At 41.9% G+C, this 21593-nt stretch overlaps 1 protein-coding gene across 1 annotated transcript in view; it reads left to right on the top strand.

Moving 5' to 3' along the window:
* SEMA3A (semaphorin 3A) overlaps window positions 1–21593 on the top strand; it is a 388300-nt gene that overhangs the window by 225619 nt on the left and 141088 nt on the right. Inside the window, exons 5-6 of the mRNA XM_073619547.1 lie at window positions 1927–2020; window positions 19071–19190. Of these exons, the coding sequence (XP_073475648.1) occupies window positions 1927–2020; window positions 19071–19190 (214 nt within the window). The remainder of the gene's footprint in view (window positions 1–1926; window positions 2021–19070; window positions 19191–21593) is intronic.

A 21593-nucleotide genomic window follows, 5' to 3' on the forward strand; every position in this document is an offset into this window, starting at 1 on the left:
ATGAGCAGGGAGGTTGTACAGAAGTCGATCTACCGATTGATTTCTGTACAACCACCCTGCTAGATTTTCCCATAGCCTGCAATGCTGATCAGTATATTCTAATGGCAGGAAGTCTCCCCATTGCAATACAATGACTCAGTGAGGAGGATTCACACACTCGATGTGGACGGAGGAATCAAGTCAGTTTTTGTTCACCCCACTGGTTGAATGACAAAACTTACTAATTTTTGGGCTGTATTTCTCTCAATGTGCTTGCTAGTTCCAAGAATTCATTCTAATTGAATGTCAGCTCTCTCTGTAACTTACATGGGAATGTTGAGTCAGAAAATGCCTGCTTAAATTAGAGGCTCTAGTGACTTAGAATTGAAAGTGGTTGTAAATGCAGAAGTTTTTTTTATCCTAATGCATTCTATGCATTAAAATAAAAAGCCTTCTGTGTGCAGAAGCCCCCCTAATAATTACCTGAACCCCACCTCGATCCAGCAATGTAACACGAGAGACTCCGCTGTCTTGGACTCTCCCTCCTCGTTGGCTGAGACAGCTCCCACTGCTGTCAATCAAAGTCAGTAAGCCAATGAGGAGACAGAGGGGGTGGGGCCGAGCCACGGTTCCTTGTCTGAATAGGCACACAGAGCTGCGGCTCGGGTTCCCCCATAGTAACCTGCTTGCTGTGGGGGCACTCAGCAGGAGGGAGGGCCAGAAATGTAGAAGAGGGACCCGAGAAGAGGAGGCTCTGGGCTGCTCTGTGCAAAATCACCACACAGAGCAGGTAAGTATAACATGTATGTTATTTTTATCAAAAAAAAATTAGACTTTAGTATCACTTTAAGTACTTTCAGACTGTCTTAGGAATTACTATGATATTTCCACCAGAACTGGCTTACAAGAATGCCCTGTACACTCGATAGGATTTTCCGATGGAAAATGTTTGATAGGACCTTTTTTTCGGAAATTCCTCCATCACACATTTTCCATAGGAATTTCCGACACACAAAGTTTGAGAGCTTGCTATAACATTTTCCGACAACAAAATCCATTGTCGGAAATTCTGATCGTGTGTACACAAATCCGACACACACAAAGTGCCACGCATGTTTAGAAAAAATTAAGAGATGAAAGCTATTGGCTACTGCCCCGTTTATAGTCCCGACGTACGTGTTTTACGTCACCGCTTTCAGAACGATCGGATTTTCCGACAACTTTGTGTGACCATGTGTATGCAAGACAAGTTTGAGCCAACATCTGTCGAAAAAAATCCATGGATTTTGTTGTCGGAATGTCCGATCAATGTCCGACCGTGTGCACAGGGCAGAAGAGTGACTATATTGTGGGGTTGTTGTATTGTCAATAGCTATTTCAAAAATATTCTTGTACATCATACTGTTCTGCATCAGAAATGGTCCAGCCCCATGTATAATAGCCAATCCCACACAATTATTATTACTTGGTGCTTCAAGCTAGTTTAAAAGCTGGTTGTCTGCCTAGAGCAACCTTATATGATTATGATTATGTGTTGCTTAAAAAATTGTCATCAGTGCTCTACAGAACAGAGACTAAGGAGGAAATGTATGTATAAAGTTAATAAGAAGGGCCATCTGTGGGTATTCATTTCATGTAGGTTAGTTTAACAATGTAAACACAATTTACATATTGGCATGATGTGTATTGCCTTTTTTTTATGAATAATTTACACATTGTAAGTGTTTGGTCTTATTTAGAAAGGCAGCGCAAAGAGCAATGATGATGTATATAGTGCAGCACTTCCATAGCAACCATTTTCACCTTTCATCCGTCTAAGCCAGACACTACTATTTGTCCTACTTAAAAAGCCAATTTGTTTTCTGCTGCATTCAATGCCTTGAAATAAATTTTTATTATTTTTGAAGAATATAGCAATTTGCTAAATAATATGATTTTTCTTAACAGGATAACATATTTAAGCTTGAAGATGCACATTTTGAGAATGGCAGAGGGAAGAGTCCATACGACCCTAAACTATTAACTGCTTCCATTCTAATTGGTGAGTATGTAAGTGAATTTTCTTTACAAACATATTAACTTATTCACTGTTTGTCTCTGTGGTCATGGTTTGTTTTCCTTCCAGGATGCTTTAAAATCAATTATAATGCAGTACACCCTATAAATATTGTGCAGTTGATGTCTATAGATATCCAGTTTTCATTTAGTAAAAATTACGTTTACAAACGTATTATAGTGTGATATGTATCGAGATAAACCCCCAGCACTTTACATAACCCCTCATCAGGGCCGCTGATAAGGGGAGGCCACCAGCCCTGGTGTACGAAGCCCCGGCCATGTCAGCTCAGGGGGAGGTCCCAGGCCCTGTCAGCTCAGGAGGAAGGCCCGGGCATCTAACAAGTCCTTCTGTAGCTGCCAAACTCCACTCCATTTCACAGCCTCTGGTGTCCTGTCATTTTCTCACAGAGCTGCTCAGTGCTCTGATGATAGCTGCACTCCCAGTATGACTGTTTATTTTGCCATCTGTATACCTCTTATTGTTACTTATTGTTTCTCTCCCCTTCTTCCTGCCAGATTCTTGCCTTCCTCACTCTCAGATATCACCCCCTCCCTGCAATTAAGCTCTGATCCTTCTCCCTGGTTTTTGATTGTGCCCCTCTGTCCCTCAGCAGTCCTTCACTCCTGTATTCCTCCTTCTGTCCATCTTTCCTGTCTCCTGTCAGCCCAGCCTATAAATCTTCCCTGTTCTCTCCCCTGTTCTCTGCCTCACAGCCACAGCTTCGGTTCCTGCAGCTGTCTTATCTTCTCCCAGCCAACTTAGTGTATTGATGTAACTGGGCTTGCCACTCCTCTTCCCTAGTCTGCTTCCCTTCAGTTCACTGCTACAAACTTCTCACTCCTCTATTCTTTACAACCCCCTTACACACACACACACACACACACACACACACACTGTAATCATATGTTCCCAACTGCAAATCTATGTATCACTGCTCAACTCTTTCTATTTAACTGTTTACTGATCTAGGTAAAGCAGTGCTTCACTCCCAAAAGGGTAAGTTCCAATTTAAGTCCTTCTCCTCCCCCCTCCTCTGCCACATTTGGCATGTTATTTTTTTTTGGGGGGGGGGGGTGGCTTGGTTTTAACAGGTACCCACTCCCACTTTCCCTCAAATCATCTAGGCGATCCAAGCAGACGTTTTCCTCCCCTCTCCCTATCTGTAGCCTTCTGGGACACATCACAGGTCCCAGAAGACTGCGGGACCATTCAGACTCATGCATGCACAGTGAGCATATAGTGAGTGCAGCTGTGGGCAGCCAAAAGCAGCATAGCCAGCTGCCCACAGTTAGGATGCCAGCACTGGGAACCTGAAGACTAGTGAAGAACTAGCCTTGGTGAGGACGGCGCTGGAACCCTGGAAAGGTAATTGTTCTGTTATCAAAAGTTAGCAGCTACAGGATTTGTTGCTGCAGACTTCTAATTATTTTTTTCCAGAGTGGAGAATGGCTTTAATGTGTCCCATCACCTACAGATCTAGCAATATTATAAGATTCCTAAAATAATTTCACTGTTAGTCCAATTGCTTTTACACTTCCAGGTCTGTCCCATTCCCTTGCTTGTGGTGCAGGAACTCATGCAAGAGCATGCATTTTCCTACACTGCAAGGAAACACATTGCCCTCTGCAGATGTGCACAGCTGCCACAATACCACATGGTTAGGTGCAACAGAATTTTAAAAAATCATGCACTCCCACATGTTAGGCAGCCCATTAAAATGAATGTGCTGTCGAAAAAATATATTGCAATATATATAGGCTGTATGGGGAACCAGGATATCTAACAACGGCCCTGGCCTAAAAAAAACTGGGAAAAGGGAAGTTTCATGTTGTTTGAAAAAACATGATATTTTCAGGACAAACCATTCCTAAGATTTGGTCCAACTTTCATCTAAGCCACAGTAATAAAACACATACATCATTTTACATTGCTGTATGTTTATTGCGTAGTAATCAGTCAAAGTTATTGGTGGGAAAAAATGTGCAAACCATTATATTAGTAGAACCTCCATTATTAGCATCAACTCTTGTGCTTTCTGTAACTGTTGTTCAGACATGCTCAGTAAGGGAGTTTGACTAATTGCTATATAAAAAAAACTGCTTCAGTGCAAATTTGTGGGATGCATTGTCTGACTTGTATGTTTTAGGTCAATCAACAGCATTTCAATGGGACTGACAATTCTAAGATAGAATGGAGAGAAAAAAAAATCTACTGCCTGAGTTACTCTCATTTTGATGTATTCCTGCATTGTGGGTTATTGTCATGTTTCACTCTTGGGTGATTACAGTTTGTGTAGTCTAAAATTTCTTGCAAATGAATATCTGAAGAAGGGGAAAAGTAATCTGTATTGGCCCATTAAAAGTATGTTATATTTGTCTTTTTTATTTGGTTTGAGATGAAGTAGGCAGGGGTTTGATTATGTTCTTTGGTTTCAGATAGAGTGGGCAGGGGTTAGAACCCTTGTGCATGTGATACAGCAGACCAGCAGAGTGCTCTGTTATAGCAAAAATGCATAAATCATTCTGTTAAATTTCAGTGGTTATATTATTTTCTTATTGATGTATATTCAAACGTTTGGTGTTTCCCCTTTAATAAATAAAATCTGGTGTGTTTTTCCTTTCAACATTTCTTTGTAAATTTTTTTTTTTGCCCTTATTCACCTGTGTCTCATCTGTTTTGTGGTTCTGTTCTCACCAGTGATTGCTGGTGCATGCTTTGAATTTGGCCTCTACTGACCTTTGAACTTCAGCCACTTCAGCCACTGTCTGCATTTCTGACCTGTGTCTTCAACTTCTGAACCAGTTTTTCTGTATTGGCATATGGCTGATACTCAATGGAACATGTGCATTTCTTTATGTTTCCCCTGCATTCCCATGCAGTCCGGAAAACTGGAACACAGAAAAAGTAGGGCAAGCATTACTTTTTCAGAATGCACTGCACCAAACCACCTCATGCTGTGGTACCATGCAATTTGGGACTTGCAAAGATGTGTTTGGAGTGCCAGTAACAGTTCACAGAACCTGTAAACTCTTGCAAGGGCAGTGAGTTCAACTGCAGAGCAGAAAACACGCATAGGCGCCTTTCCTACACCATATTTTGGTGTGAACCGCCCCTCAGCCTTCTGTTGCTATCAGTTTCCTGTGTACTTGCATTCTGTTTGTTCCTGTCTGTCTGCAGGTGGCCAGCTAGTCAATCCTGCAGGTTGCATATTGGAATTTGTCCAATTGTACAAGTCCATCATGACCATAAAATTGAACTAAGATAACGTTATTTGGTTCAGATGGTATCAAACCAGGTGAGGAGTACAAAGACAAGTGTGTCTTGCCTACAGTCAAGCATGGGGGAGCTACAGTTCATTGAGGCAACCATGAATGCCAACATGTACTGTGACATACTGAAGCAGAGCATGATCCCCTCCCTTCAGAACATAGGCCACAGGGCAGTATTCCGACATGATAACAACCCCAAACACACCTCTGAGATGACCACTGCCTTGCTAAAGAAGCTGAGGGTAAAGGTGATGGACTGGCCAAGCATGTCTCCAGACCTAAACCCTATTGAGCATCTGTGGGGCATCCTCAAATGGAAGGTGGAGGAGCGCAAGGTCTCTAACATCCACCAGCTCTGTGATGCCGTCATGGAGGAGTGGAAGAGGACTCTAGTGGCAATCTGTGAAGCTCTGGTGAACTCCATGCCCAAGAGGGTTAAGAAAGTGCTGGAAAATAACAGTGGTCACAAAAAATATTGACACTTTGGGCCCAATTTGGACATTTTCACTTAGGGGTGTACTCACTTTTGTTGCCAGCAGTTTAGACATTAAAGCGGAGTTCCAACGTATAATAAAATTTTTTTTTCTAAATTTCTAAGATCATCTAATCAAAATGTACCACTCACTTTTTTGGTGAAAAATATTCCCTGATGTCCGTTTTCGTATCGAAAAGCAACTTATATAATTTCTTCCTGAAAGTTCTCATCTTGCCTGTGGGCATGTGAAGCCCACAAGCATCCTCTTCCTGTATACGGTGCCGCTGAGCGACCAGCATGCACTGCCCATTCTCTCCCCGATCTTGCGCATGTGCAATCATCCATTATCAGAGTGCCGTCAACTACTCAGTTTGCCATAACAATGGGCGTCGTCATCAGAAGTGCCCACCCCGTTGTTATGGCAACCTAGCCCTTGGCTCAGCCCACTGACTCCTGGGAAATGATGACACACATCTCCCAGGCGCAGTAGCGAGCGGAGGCGCTGATGGAAGTGATGTAAGTAGCAGAGGTGAGTAAGGAGGCAGATTACAAGGGACCCCCTAGCAACAGGCATTAAGAGGTGAGTAAAATTTTTTTTTCCCAAATGTTATTAATTGTTTTTAATGCAGCTGATTAATGCAAAAATAATTTTAAGAGTGAAACTCCACTTTAATGGCTGTGTGTTGAATTATTTTGAGGGGACAGCAAATTTACACTGTTATACAAGCTGTACACTCACTACTTTACATTATAGCAAAGTGTAATTTCTTCAGTACTGTCACATGAAAAGATATAATAAAATATTTACAAAAATGTGAGGGGTGTACTCTCTTCTGTGAGATACTGTATATATATATCACATTTATTGAATAAGTGAACTATCTTTGAGTACCTTCAAACTAAGGATGGCCATAGATCCTTGAAAATGACTTATAAGGGTAGGTACCATCTTGCATTTGCAAGAGATGACTGAGCACACTCAGTTATGCCGTGTACACATGGGTGGACTTTTCGACCGGACTGGTCCGACGGGACGAATCCGTCGGACAATCCGGGCTTCATCAGACCTGCAGCGGACTTTTTCGGTTGGAAATCAGACGGACTTTAGATGTGGAACATATTTCAAATCTTTCCAACGGACTCGAGTCCGGTCGAAAAATCCACTCGTCTGTATGCTAGTCTGATGGATGAAAACCGACGCTAGGGCAGCTATTGGCTACTGGCTATCAATTTCCTTAATTTAGTCCGGTTGTACGTCATCACGTATGAATCCGTCGGACTTTGGTGTGATTGTGTGTAGGTAAGTCTGTTCGTTCGAAAGTCCGTCGGAAGTCCGTCGGAAAGACCGTCGGACCTTTGATGCTGAAAAGTCCGCCCGTGTGTACACGGCATTAGAATTGGGCTTGCTCACATGGCACTTATTATGTCCACCCAGGTGGATCTCAGTATTGTCAAGCGATGCTCAAAATTGGGAGCCAGTTTATGTTGCAAAAAATGTTGTTTAAAAGAATGAGCAAAGAACGAATAAATGATAACTGCTGACCTTCTGAAAACAGTCTTATTGTTTTCCTCTCTAGAGTATGTTGCCACTTGACATGTAGCTATTATTGGTCTCTACAATGCATCTTGTTTTATGTGTAAGTGAGAATACATCTGTTCTCCAGTTACATTTGGTTTTGCAATTCACCCATTCCACAGACGGTTTCCTTGAAGCCGATTGTTGACCTTCCTGCTTGAAATGGCAATCATTTCTTTAGAATATTTCACAGTTAATAAGCACAGACTGGTTTCCTGCGAGGATCGTTTGAGTCGACTACCAGCTTTGTGTTTGAAATTAAAGTTCACTGACAAGGAGTTGTGTAAATGGATGTTTAACATTTCCAACCTTACAGTTTATATTAGTGAGTGCATACAATTCTGACTGACAAAACTGTGACAAAGCACAAATTCTACAAGCCATCTTATAAGCTGTTTTGATAGGTTCAGTCATGGAGTGTTATCTGTTTCAGTCACTTATTCATATAAATCCTTTGACATGTTTTCTTGACATCTTTAAACCTCAAAACATTCACTCAGTTTTAACCCAGTGATTTCAGATTTTATGCAAAATGTTTGTAATTTTCTTATCTTTTATTTCTTTTTCATTTTTACATGAACCTTCCTCCAGAGGTTGCTAGGGGTTCCTTGTGCAATAAGCAACTTCTGCCTCTTAGATAAGTTCCCACTAGGGATGAGCCGAACACCCCCCTGTTCGGTTCGCACCAGAACATGCGAACAGGAAAAAAATTCGTTCGAACACGCGAACACCGTTAAAGTCTATGGGACACGAACATGAATAATCAAAAGTGCTAATTTTAAAGGCTAATATGCAAGTTATTGTCAATAAAAGTGTTTGGGGACCTGGGTCCTGCCCCAGGGGACATGGATCAATGCAAAAAAAAGTTTTAAAAACGGCCGTTTTTTCAGGAGCAGTGATTTTAAAAATGCTTAAAGTCAAACAATAAAAGTGTAATATCCCTTTAAATTTCATACCTGGGGGGTGTCTATAGTATGCCTGTAAAGGGGCGCATGTTTCCCGTGTTTAGAACAGTCTGACAGCAAAATGACATTTTGAAGGAAAAAACTCATTTAAAACTACCGCGGCTATTGCATTGCCGACAATACACATAGAAGTTCATTGATAAAAACGGCATGGGAATTCCCCACAGGGCAACCCCGAACCAAAATTAAAAAAAAAAAATGATGTGGGGGTCCCCCTAAATTCCATACAAGGCCCTTCAGGTCTGGTATGGATATTAAGGGGAACCCCAGCCAAAATTTAAAAAAAAAATTGACGTGGGGTTCCCCCTAAATTCCATACCAGACCCTTCAGGTCTGGTATGGATTTTAAGGGGAACCCCGCGCCAAAAAAAAAAAAAAAAACGGCGTGGGGTCCCCCTAAAAATCCATACCAGACCCTTATCCGAGCACGCAACCTGGCAGGCCGCAGGAAAAGAGGGGGGGACGAGAGTGCGGCCCCCCCCCCTCCTGAACCGTACCAGGCCACATGCCCTCAACATTGGGAGGGTGCTTTGGGGTAGCCCCCCAAAGCACCTTGTCCCCATGTTGATGAAGACAAGGGCCTCATCCTCACAACCGTGGCCGGTGGTTGTGGGGGTCTGCGGGCGGGGGGCTTATCGGAATCTGGAAGCCCCCTTTACCAAGGGGACCCCCAGATCCCGGCCCCCCCCCTGTGTGAAATGGTAAGGGGTTACTTACCCCTACCATTTCACTAAAAAACTGTCAAAAATGTTAAAAATGACAAGAGACAGTTTTTGACAATTCCTTTATTTAAATGCTTCTTCTTTCTTCCTTCATCTTCTTCTTCTTCTGGTTCTTCTGGCTCTTCTGGTTCTTCCTCCGGCGTTCTCGTCCAGCATCTCCTCCGCGGCGTCTTCTATCTTCTTCTCCTCGGGCCGCTCCGCACCCATGGCATGAGGGGGGAGGCTCCCGCTCTTCTCTTCATCTTCTTCTTCATCTTCATCTTCTTCTTCATCTTCTTCTTCTTCTTCTTCTTCTCTTCTTCATCTCTTCTTCCTTCTTCATTTCTTCTGCGGGCCGCTCCGCATCCATGCATGGAGGGAGGCTCCCGCTGTGTGACGGCGTCTCTTCGTCTGACGGTTCTTAAATAACGGGGGGCGGGGCCACCCGGTGACCCCGCCCCCCTCTGACGCACGGGACATGACGGGACTTCCCTGTGGCATTCCCCGTGACGTCACAGGGAAGTCCCGTCAATTCACCGTGCGTCAGAGGGGGGGCGGGGTCACCGGATGGCCCCGCCCCCCGTTATTTAAGAACCGTCAGACGAAGAGACGCCGTCACACAGCGGGAGCCTCCCTCCATGCATGGATGCGGAGCGGCCCGCAGAAGAAATGAAGAAGGAAGAAGAGATGAAGAAGAGAAGAAGAAGAAGAAGAAGAAGATGAAGAAGAAGATGAAGATGAAGAAGAAGATGAAGAGAAGAGCGGGAGCCTCCCCCCTCATGCCATGGGTGCGGAGCGGCCCGAGGAGAAGAAGATAGAAGACGCCGCGGAGGAGATGCTGGACGAGAACGCCGGAGGAAGAACCAGAAGAGCCAGAAGAACCAGAAGAAGAAGAAGATGAAGGAAGAAAGAAGAAGCATTTAAATAAAGGAATTGTCAAAAACTGTCTCTTGTCATTTTTAACATTTTTGACAGTTTTTTAGTGAAATGGTAGGGGTAAGTAACCCCTTACCATTTCACACAGGGGGGGGGCCGGGATCTGGGGGTCCCCTTGGTAAAGGGGGCTTCCAGATTCCGATAAGCCCCCCGCCCGCAGACCCCCACAACCACCGGCCACGGTTGTGGGGATGAGGCCCTTGTCTTCATCAACATGGGGACAAGGTGCTTTGGGGGGCTACCCCAAAGCACCCTCCCAATGTTGAGGGCATGTGGCCTGGTACGGTTCAGGAGGGGGGGGGGGCCGCACTCTCGTCCCCCCCTCTTTTCCTGCGGCCTGCCAGGTTGCGTGCTCGGATAAGGGTCTGGTATGGATTTTTAGGGGGACCCCACGCCGTTTTTTTTTTTTTTTTTTTGGCGCGGGGTTCCCCTTAAAATCCATACCAGACCTGAAGGGTCTGGTATGGAATTTAGGGGGAACCCCACGTCAATTTTTTTTTTAAATTTTGGCTGGGGTTCCCCTTAATATCCATACCAGACCCGAAGGGCCTTGTATGGAATTTAGGGGGACCCCCACATCATTTTTTTTTTTTAATTTTGGTTCGGGGTTGCCCTGTGGGGAATTCCCATGCCGTTTTTATCAATGAACTTCTATGTGTATTGTCGGCAATGCAATAGCCGCGGTAGTTTTAAATGAGTTTTTTCCTTCAAAATGTCATTTTGCTGTCAGACTGTTCTAAACACGGGAAACATGCGCCCCTTTACAGGCATACTATAGACACCCCCCAGGTACGAAATTTAAAGGGATATTACACTTTTATTGTTTGACTTTAAGCATTAATAAAATCACTGCTCCTGAAAAAACGTCCGTTTTTAAAACTTTTTTTTGCATTGATCCATGTCCCCTGGGGCAGGACCCAGGTCCCCAAACACTTTTTATGACAATAACTTGCATATAAGCCTTTAAAATTAGCACTTTTGATTTCTCCCATAGACTTTTAAAGGGTGTTCCGCGGCATTCGAATTTGCCGCGAACACCCCAAATTGTTCGCTGTTCGGCGAACTTGCGAACAGCCAATGTTCGAGTAGAACATGAGTTCGACTCGAACTCGAAGCTCATCCCTAGTTCCCACTGACACCATTGATGTTTTAGCTATCTGTAATGCTGTGTACACACGAGCAGACTTTCGACGGACTGAACTCCGAAGGACTTTTTGACGGACTTTCGACGGAGTTCCGACGCAACAGACTTGCCTACACATGATCACACCAAAGTCCGACTAATTTGAATGTGATGGCGTATGACTGGACTAGAATAAGGAAGTTCATAGCCAGTAGCTGCCCTTGCGTCGTTGTTCATCTGTCGGACTAGCATACAGACGAACTGATTTTTCATCAGAAAGCTTTGAAACATGTTCTATTTCTAAAGCCCGTCTGATTTTTCTACAGCAAAGGTCCGATGAATCCAATCACGATCGAATTGTCCGACGGATTTGTTCCGTCAGAAATTTGCTGTCGAAAAGTCCAGTCGTGTGTACACGGCATAAGAGGGTAATTCTTCCCAATGACCACAAGTGTAAGGAACATTCTTTCCACTGACCATCACACTAATGTATTATTAGTTGTAGATATAGTCATTTTTAGCAGGGGTTCTTTTAGACCGTAAAGTTATTTCAAGGGTTCCTTGAGTTGAAAAGGTTGAGAAAGGTTGCTCTAGATCAGTGGTTCTCAACCTGGGGTCGGGACCCCCTCGGGGGTCGAATGACAATTTGCCAAGGGTCAACAAATTCTGGGCTGTTCCTGAAGCCTGCACCGCTCTCCTAGCCTTTTTGCGGCAGCCCAGTAGGGCTGTCCCTGAAGCCTATGGCCGCTAAGCTGGGCTGTTCCTGGAGCCCGCAGCTGCCCACTCAGCCTCTTTGCAGCCACCCATTCAGTGCAAGGCTGGGGGGCAGAGACTAGAGGTCAGCTGACTGGTGAGGAATGTTAAGTGGGAGGGGCTGGAGGAGATCCTATCTCCTGATTTCAGCATAGGTGTCACTGCTACAAGACACCACAAAGTCGGAGACACAGTGAATCCAGAGACCCAGTGAGTAGCACTACCTGGGATTATAGTTGACATTAAAAGTCCCCACTATAGTTCTCAGATCAGCAGATGACCTTGATCAGGGGCACCTAAGTTGGCCGATCAGAACTCCCCCCAGCACTACCATAGATCCCAACCCCCACCAAGGAGTAAGAGAAGAAATAAAAATAGAGAATACATGGAAGGGAGAGGAAAAGGGGGGGAGCAAAGAAAAAGGGAGAGACAGAATAAGAGAAAAAAATGAGAACAATGGCTAGAGACAGGGATGGGAAAAAAAGAAGAAATTAGGATATAGAGAGATAAAAGGAAAAGAAAGAAGAACAAAAGAGAAAGAGTGGTACATCCTAAAATAAACCATAAGGGGTTTTAATACTGTATGAGTGGAAGGGACTTAGGGAGCACTAAATGTGGGTTAGGGGCGCAAATTGCTTGTCTTGCTTTGGGTGCTGACAACCCACGCTACGAAAATAATTTTACTGTTAGGGGTCCCTACAACTTGGGAAATTTTATCAAGGGGCCCCAGCACTAGTAAGGTTGAGAACCACTGCTCTAGATGATATCTAGGCATCAACCCCCACTCCCCTAACTAATCACAATGTTGGTTAAAAAAACCCTAATCTAAGAGCCCACTTAAATTCCATAAAATCTGTGGTCACGTAATGTGCCTAGTCCCATGACTCTTCTCCTCACCACAGAATGGGAGGTTTTTTTATGATGTACATGTTGCTGCCAGGGTAAAGTGGACAATTTTTATTAGCTCTCCAATGATGGGGCCCTCTCAAGTTCTGAATTCCACAGAAGCTTCATGACATTATGTTGAATGGACTGATTAGCATGGGCACAGTCTGCAGTGGGGGATCATGGGCCTCCACTCCTGGTAGAGGCTCTGGTGAGGGACACGTGATAGTGGATGTAGGCAAGTAAGAAAAAAAGAGGGTTAACTTGCCTGATGTTGAGATGCACCCATGAAGTACAGCCTGTCTTCTCAGTGAGTTGTTTTGTTTTGTTTAGGCATTGTTGTAGTGCACCAGCCCACCCCACTTCCTGTGATGGTAATCTAAAGATCTTAGAACCCCCTATTTTGAAGCAAGAGAAGTATTCCCAAACACACACATGGTTGGCCCCTTGCATTCAAAAAGCCACAGATTTCCCTTTGTTACCTTTGTTATTAGAATTAGACCTGCCTCGGAACTTTGAATCTGACGGGAAACTTTGAATCTAAGCAGAGAAGAGAGTAAGCTGTGGCTTCAGAAAATCAAATTAAAATGGCCCTGTTAGATGGTCCATGGATTATGGCTGAAGTGGATCACATAGAACTGAAATTAATTACTATCTAGATGGGCAGTAATAGCTCACTGATTGTTTATTTTTGTTTTTTTTTCTCTAAAATTACTCCAATATTCCAAAATATGCAAAATACTAAAGATTCTGACGGGGATTGTATCACTTCAATGAAAGTTGACAGTAGGGTCTGAGAACTGAGAAAATGTGTAGCTTCATTGTTTTCTACTTCAACATTAAATGATGTTCTTATAGCATGGGTGTTGTGTGTGTGTGTGTGTGTGTGAGAACTAAAAAAGGCATGTTGAAGTGTCAATAAATGTGTTTATAAAATTAGAATCACTTGCAGAATTGAGCAATAGTGATTCGTGAGGAAATCCGTCATCAAATACTGAAAGTAATGACAGTGACAATTCTGCAAATTTCAGTGTTTTTGATTTGATTACATTATTGAATAATTTTTATTATTATTATTTGTTATAATTATTTATAGTTATTTCTTATATTATAATTTATGATTTCGTGTTTCAAACTTATCATACCCAGGATGTCTACTAGACTCTTGTTTGGACACAATTAAGTGTGTTATTCCTAAGTATTACGAGCCTACAATATAAAACGCCAAATTTCCATGCAAAACATTGTACCGCTTTAAGCATCAAAAATCTGAAATAATCATACCGCCAGAGAGGTTAAAGTGCTTGTGTTCATTGGCTGCCAACATAGTGTTGTGAGTTTCTTGTAATGTACACTTAGGTCCTTATCCTGGACCCACAATTTTAAAGGAGAAGTAGAAAAAGCTTTGGCCCTACTTCTCTTATGGCTCGCAGGAGTGCAGAATGAACCATTTTCAGCTGACAGTGGGATAAAGCCCGCTGTTGGTTGATGTTACTTAGCCAGTCCAGGAGCTGGGTTGTTTCCAACTTTACAGTTGGGAACCACTCAGCTGCTTGGACCAGCAGCTTGCTTAGCCTCTCAGCGAGAGGCCCCTCCCCGCCCCCTGCACAGCTCAGAGCTCCAGTGAGTGCTGGAGGGGCAGAGCAGAGAGCCGGTGACTGACAGTCATGGTTCTCTGTTCAGAGCAGAGGGGAGAATCGCTGGTGTTTGATAGCTCAGTTCTCAGTGTGGAGGCAGCGGGAGACAGATGCAGCATTGGATCGATGCTGCATCCACCTAGGTGAGTATAATTTTTTTCTTTTTTTTTGGGAAACCCATACTTCTCTTCTAAAGACCAAATACGTTAGTATACACCCATAACATGGAATGTAACCCAAAACTGCCTATAATGTTTTAAAAACCATATTCAATTATCTGCCTATTTCTTTTAGAGCATTCAGCTGCAGCACTTATCTGACATAATGTAGTTCTTCTCTTCAGAAAATAGCTGAACATAATTCTATCATATAATTCATATACACACAACACAATTTTTTTCTTCAGCACATAGCTGAGCAAATATCTGTCTGCTGCTGTATAAATGGGCAGAACATTAAAATACAATGTGATAGTACACTGACTATGACAGCTGGGCTTCCCTCTTCTCCACAGAACAGTAAAGAATTATCCTCTCCCACGCTGGGCTGGACAATCTGCCTGTTTACATTGTAGATATAAATTGCATGTATTTTCATATATGCAAAAAAAAAAAATAATAAAAAGACTGAAGATATAGTTTAAAAAACAATGTAACCATTTCATATTACATCCTCTATTCTATCAGCTTTCAATGATGAAAAAAAAATAGATAGATATATATCTATATAGATATATAATATATATCTATATCTGCTTACACCAAGCTTGCATATTACAAAAATCTATAGTAACCAATCAGATTTCAGTTTACTGCAGTTAGATCAATGATAGATGATTGGTTGCTACGGGCTACTGCACTTTTTACGTTGGTCTTTGCTTTATTGAACAAGTGTGCTGGAGTCAAACACTGTTTCTTAACTGACCTTATCCGTTCAGCAAAAAAACTGATCCTTTCATTTAAGTTTCATTGATTTCTTTCTTTTTTTTTCTACCAGGCGCCTGTAGAGTAAGTGATAACAAAACAGGGATAAGGTTATATAAAGGTTGACCAAAACATCAAAGTCACTTTACTACTTAAAGTTTTTAGTGAGTTTTTTTTTCTTTTTCCTTAAAATTACCCAGGCAAGGCTATAATTAAGGGTATTTTTGTACATCACAGTGGAACCCACACACGAATTGTTAAGAAGAATGCAGTGCTGGTGCATTTTTGATCATGTACCTCATGCTGAGCAAGCAAAATCATTTATAGCACTTGTAATCTTTGAAGTAAATACACTTAATTCCAGGCCTATGTTTACTGTTATACAGTTACTAAACTTAAACTGCTTTTACACAATTTTCTTTTTTAATTATATTTGCATATTTACTTTATTTCTTTTTGGCTTTTTCAAATTTTAAACTTAAAAATTTAAAATTTGTGGCCTTTCATGTAGTTTGATATACAGAAATTTCATAGTTCACTTTACATTGGCACAATCTAAATGACATACAGTATATGTTGAAATGGCCCTGGCTTTTGTGTGATTAAATTATTTGAATTCTTATAACAACAGCGCATCCTTTTAAGGTTTATTGGTTTATTCATATAGACCTAAAGAACCTTTAGCCACTTCAGTGTTTCATATGGGTGATTTTTCAGCAGAAAAGGATATATTTGGTATGCAAAGTCAGTCTTTGGCTGGGTATTAATGATTTCTTGCTGCCCAATGTACTGCTTGGGTGAGGATTAGATCTCTTAGGGGTGCCCCTAGCAAGTAGTTTTCAAGACTTCCAGAATTGCGTAAAAGTGCTCATGGAGAAATGACAATGGAATGGCAGCCTGCATTTACACATGAAAAGGGTTATTGCTTAGCTAAAGTAAGATACTGTTGCTGAGTTTTTAATTGTCCACAATGATAAACATAATATTGAATTAGTTACAGAAGCAACCATAATTTATAAAGTGTATGTACAGTCAAAACTTTTTTTCTGAATTTTGGATAGCTTAGGGAAGCCTTAGAACAGGGGTGTCCAACCTTTTGACCTTCCTGGGTCACATTGGAAGAAGAGGAATTGTCTTGGGCCACACATAAACTACACTAACAATAAAGCTGTGTACACACTATCCGAATGTTGGCCAGTTCAGCAGGAACCAGTCTACATTCGGTATGTGTGAACAGCTGACTGTCAGATAGAAGCCAGCCTCACAACCAGCTTCTGTCGAATGGGCATGTTGGAAAACCAGCATCCAACCAGCAGCTGATCAGATGTCCCCACTAGTAATAACTTTTTTTTTTTAATTAAAGTTCCTTTAAATTATGCTGGGTATAGCCTTTAGATATTTAGATAATTTGGCTTTTAACTGAACAGTGAAATTTTCTTAGTTAATACCTTTTGGTCTGTTAAATATACCATTACATTGGTTAGGCTATAATGTATCTGTTCGATTAACAAATACCTGTTATGTCCAAGAGTCAAATAAGCCCTCATAGGTCTTATTTTGAACCACAAAATAATTTGTATCTATGTATTAAAGATAGGAGAGTGTCAGGGTGTGAGTAGTTTAGCAAAAGACAACTTGGCAAGGTTTACAGTAGCCCACAGATGGTACAGTTCTTTTCATTCAACCAGCAGGTTGAAAAAAGTAAACTGACTTGATTTCCCCATCCACACACTTGATGTGGATGAGGGAATCACCCTGCTGAGCTATTGTAGTCTGATAGTGGGGAGACTTCCAAACCATCAGAATACACTGATCAGTGCTGCAGACTGTGGACGGTGGCACTGATCCAGCAGGGAAAAATCAACAGGGTGGTTATACAGAAGATGATTGATAGATCAACTTCTGTACAACCTCCATGCCCATACTGTACATCATGGATTAACCACTTGCCTACAGAGCACTTTCACCCCCTTATTGTCCAGGCCAATTTTCAGCTTTGAGTGCTGTTGCAATTTGAATGACATTTGCGCAGTCATGCAACGCTGTACCCAAACAAAATTTTTGTGAGTTTTTTAGATAGCTAGAGCTTTCCTTTGGTGGTATTTTTTCACCACTGGGTTTTATATTTTTTGTTAAACAAATGAAAAAAGACAGAACATTTTGAAAAAAAAAGTTTTTCTTAGTTTCTGTTATAACATTTTGTAAATAAGTATTTCTTCTCCTTCACTGAGGTGCACTGATGAGGCTGCAATGATGGGCACTGATGAGGAGGCACTAATAAACAACACTGATATGCAGCACTGATAGGCAGCACTTATTTACACTGATAGGCAGCATGGATAGGCACTGATAGGTGGCACTGATGGGCACTACTGATGGGCACTGATTGATGGCACTCATACGTAGCACTGATGGGCACTGACAGGCATCACTGATGGGCACTGAAAGGCATCACTGATGGGCACTGATGCTGCACAGTGCTGTTTTTTGTCCCCGGTTCACAAATGGTCCTCTATCTACAAATGGTCAGAGGACTAATGGCTTTGCATGGATTACAGCAGGAATGGGTAAAGAGACAAAAGAAAAGGGACAACTGCACTGAGAAAGGAGAAGGGAGATACAAGAAACATTTTATGTTTTTCATTGTGTTTTGCCACAAGTCCAAATCATTTCTATCAAGGTGCCCTGCACTTTCCGAGGTCTCATAGGACCCTAGCAATGCCCCCAATGTTCAAATAACTGATTTTCACTCATATGCTGTAATGGCAGAATACATGTAAAAAGAGAGAGAAATTTGGCATTCTTTTAAACTAATCTGAAACTCTGTGATTGTGTTTTACATTTTTCAAATTCTTTTTAAATGAGACAATGGATGATAGGTATATAGGAACAAATAGGAATGGAAGATAGGTATATAGGAACAAAATCTGTAATGATAGCCCCAATTATTACCTTCCTAAAAAATCACTTTAACAGCGTGATTTATTAAAGCAGTGAAGACTTAGGTGAAGTACAGTGAGCAGACCTGAAGCTGATGTATGAAATTAGGTGATATAACTTCAAAGGGTCCAATCACGTGAACAAAAACCTCTATTTTTTCTTATTCTTCTGAATGTGATTGGATCCTTGGAAGTGCACACTGCACACAGACTCACTATTTCTCACCCAAACATTGTAACGTCAACTTCTTTTCTGCTCTTCACCTAACCTCACACCTTAGTAAATCTTTTCCCAAGTGTGAATCATCTTAAAAAAGGATATTCAGGAGGCATATTACTTCAGAAGACCTCATTCAGCTATTTTTAAATATATAATTCCTTTTTTTTAAGATCGGTTTTCTGTGCACATAAATATTGCAAAATGTTTCTAAAGCATAAAATAATATTAATGCTGAACAAGTTTGAATCAACAGTATTCTAGTATTGTGCACTGTTAGCTCCATACAGATGTGGACTTATGGAAAGTTTGATATTGGCATTTATGAATGTTACAAGTGACATTACATGGATCAGTTTTTATTTGGTGTTTTGTGGCACTTCAGGGTTAATTTGGCTCTTATGCATTTACCCGAGTTCTTTATGCTACAGTAGATATCACAGTTCAGGGTATAATAAAAAGTTACCAAACATCTGGTGTGAAGGAGATTACAGCAATGGCTATGAATGAATGGTTAGTATACTATACCTATTTTAGACTGGGTATAACTGAGTGTGCATGTAAGACTTGCTAGAAATATAATTTAAATGGTTCAAACAAATAAAATTTGGCAAATTTTGTTTTATTTCACAGATGGGGAACTATATTCTGGGACTGCAGCAGATTTTATGGGAAGAGATTTTGCTATTTTCCGCACGCTTGGAAATCATCATCCAATTAGAACAGAGCAGCATGACTCCAGATGGTTAAATGGTAAGCAGAACACCTATTATGAATCAAAGTAGATGTGGAAACACTTAGATTTTAGGCTTGGAATGAGCTATGCAGTATTGTTAAAAAAAACCCAAAAAACTCAAAATGCTTAGTTGCCTATCTTTTAAATACACTTTATTCAAATCTACAGAACTAATGAACTGAAACTTACTGAAAAAAATAGATAATTGTATAGCATTATGATGTTCATTTACATGTTATTTTTGGAATATCTAGAGGCAAGAATGTTTAGGTTTTGAGTTTTAGTGAAGGCTAGCTATTTAAGGAAGGCTAACTATTCTTCCTCTTGGAGGCAAGAAGATTCACTGACAACATCATGACTAGAAATGAGGTTTGATTCACCAAGGATTCAACAAATCCATACAACAAGCTGCAAACTGAATGCCTCTGCTAACTCCATTGAAGTCAAATTTTCATGAGAAACTGTTATCTATGGGGAACTATTGGGGACAACCTGTGCTAATGCAAAAAAAAAAAAAAAAAACTAAAAAAATAAATGTACAGTGGCAGAGAACCTCTTTATGTGGCTTTGAGAGCAACATGAAAAATTCACAAATCATTTGAATTAGGAGTTTAGGTGATGCCTTAAAGATTTATTTGGGTGGCCTCAAGGAAAGTGTACTTTGGCAGCATATTTTGGCTGTGGATTTTTTTGTTATCAGCGCTCCTGTAGTTGATGTTGCTGGATTTTCCAGCCACGTCGTGTGCAGCCTTATCACCGTTTTGTGCTGCAGGACCTGCTCGCCTTTCAACTTCCATGGACAACATTTCTGCCTCTCATTTAGGCCCATGTGTTTTTTTTTTGGTGATTGTGCTTTTATTTAAAGTGGTTGTTAAGCCACTGTGTTGTCTTCATATAATCCTCTGTGGTTAATAATAAGCACTGCTCGACGCTCATGTGACCGGCCACCTTTCCCCTCTCTCAATCTGACAGCTAAAGCGGGAGGAGCTGAAGATCCCCCACTGATGTCAATTGGGAGGAGAGGAGGAGAGCGGCAGCTGGTCACGTGAGCGTCAGGGCGCTCTGAAATCCCCTATAGAATGGCATTTTTTTAATAAAAAACACACATACTGGGGCATCTATCATTATTAACCACTGAGGATTGTATCAAATTTTTAAAGTAATTTCACAGCAGGAGGGGAGGGATGGGCACTTTCACTAGCTGACAGGCAGGGAGGGAGAGAGGGGGGCAGAGGAGAGAGTGGATGACAGGGGCGTGTAAACTGACCACAGTGTCAGGGCTCAGCAGCCCTGATAAACCATGGTCAGTTTACAGGGAGGAAGGTGGAACCAGACAGGATCATCCAGGTATTTCAGGTTATACAGGGGGCCAAATTACACAGCACAAGCACTGTGCTGTATAACATGCTTTAAAAGAACAGGATCCTTTTTTTAGGGAAACAAACACTTTAAGCTATGGGGAAAATGGCTGAATGTCTGGTAAATTTAGTGAAAAATTGTTTACCACACAGCAATACAATGATTTGCTGGATACAAAGGGCAGCATCCATGAGCAGTACCTGCCTGTCACCATCTTTTAGGTTAGGTGTATGCCTAACTTTTGTTATTATTACGGCCATAAGGTTATAAATTGAATGTAAGCAATGTTACATGCTTTTGTCACGCACTGGGGTTAATTTACTAAAACTGGACAGTGCAAAATCTGTGCAGCTCTTCATATAAATAAATTAGCTTCCAGTTTTTATTTTGTCAAAGCTTAAGTGAACAAACTGAAGTTAGAAGCTGATTGGCTACCATGCACAGCTATTGTCATGAGAGGGTTTACCCGTTGGTGGCGCTATCGGTCTCTTGGATCGCAATACCAGTGTCCACCAGCGGGTGTCTTCCAACACCTGGGACCTGTAGTAAGAGGTCTCTCCTGCTGGTGGCACTGTTGCATCCTTGGGCCGTAGTACCGGTGTCCACCAGCGGGTGCACTCCGGCAGTGTGGAGCAAACAGCACACTCTGCGCTCAGCTGTAACATGAGGTCAATTACCACAGCCTTATAAATACCCAGCAAGCCCTCATAGGCTTGCCCTGGTATCGTTCTTCCTTGTGCCCTGACCTGTTATCCCGTATCCTGCAAACCTGTATCTGAACCTGAGCCTGCTCCTGAGCCTGTATCCGATCCGATCCTGATCCTGTCCCTCCTGTGTTCCTATTCCCTTGTAGCCATATCCCATCCATTATCTCCCTCTCCTATCCTGCCCTTGTTCAGTTGCTGATCCCCTGTGTATGACCCTGGCCTGGTTTACATGTTTGATTCTGGTACTTCCCTTTGGCTGTATATATTATCTGTTGTCTGTGGGTTTCTGTTGGTTGGTTGAGCACTATTTGTATTTGGGGTGTTTGTTTATTTATATCACTTATCCTAAATAAA

This window comes from Aquarana catesbeiana, linkage group LG03, assembly GCF_042186555.1.
Source record: "Aquarana catesbeiana isolate 2022-GZ linkage group LG03, ASM4218655v1, whole genome shotgun sequence".
NCBI classification, from domain to species: domain Eukaryota; kingdom Metazoa; phylum Chordata; class Amphibia; order Anura; family Ranidae; genus Aquarana; species Aquarana catesbeiana.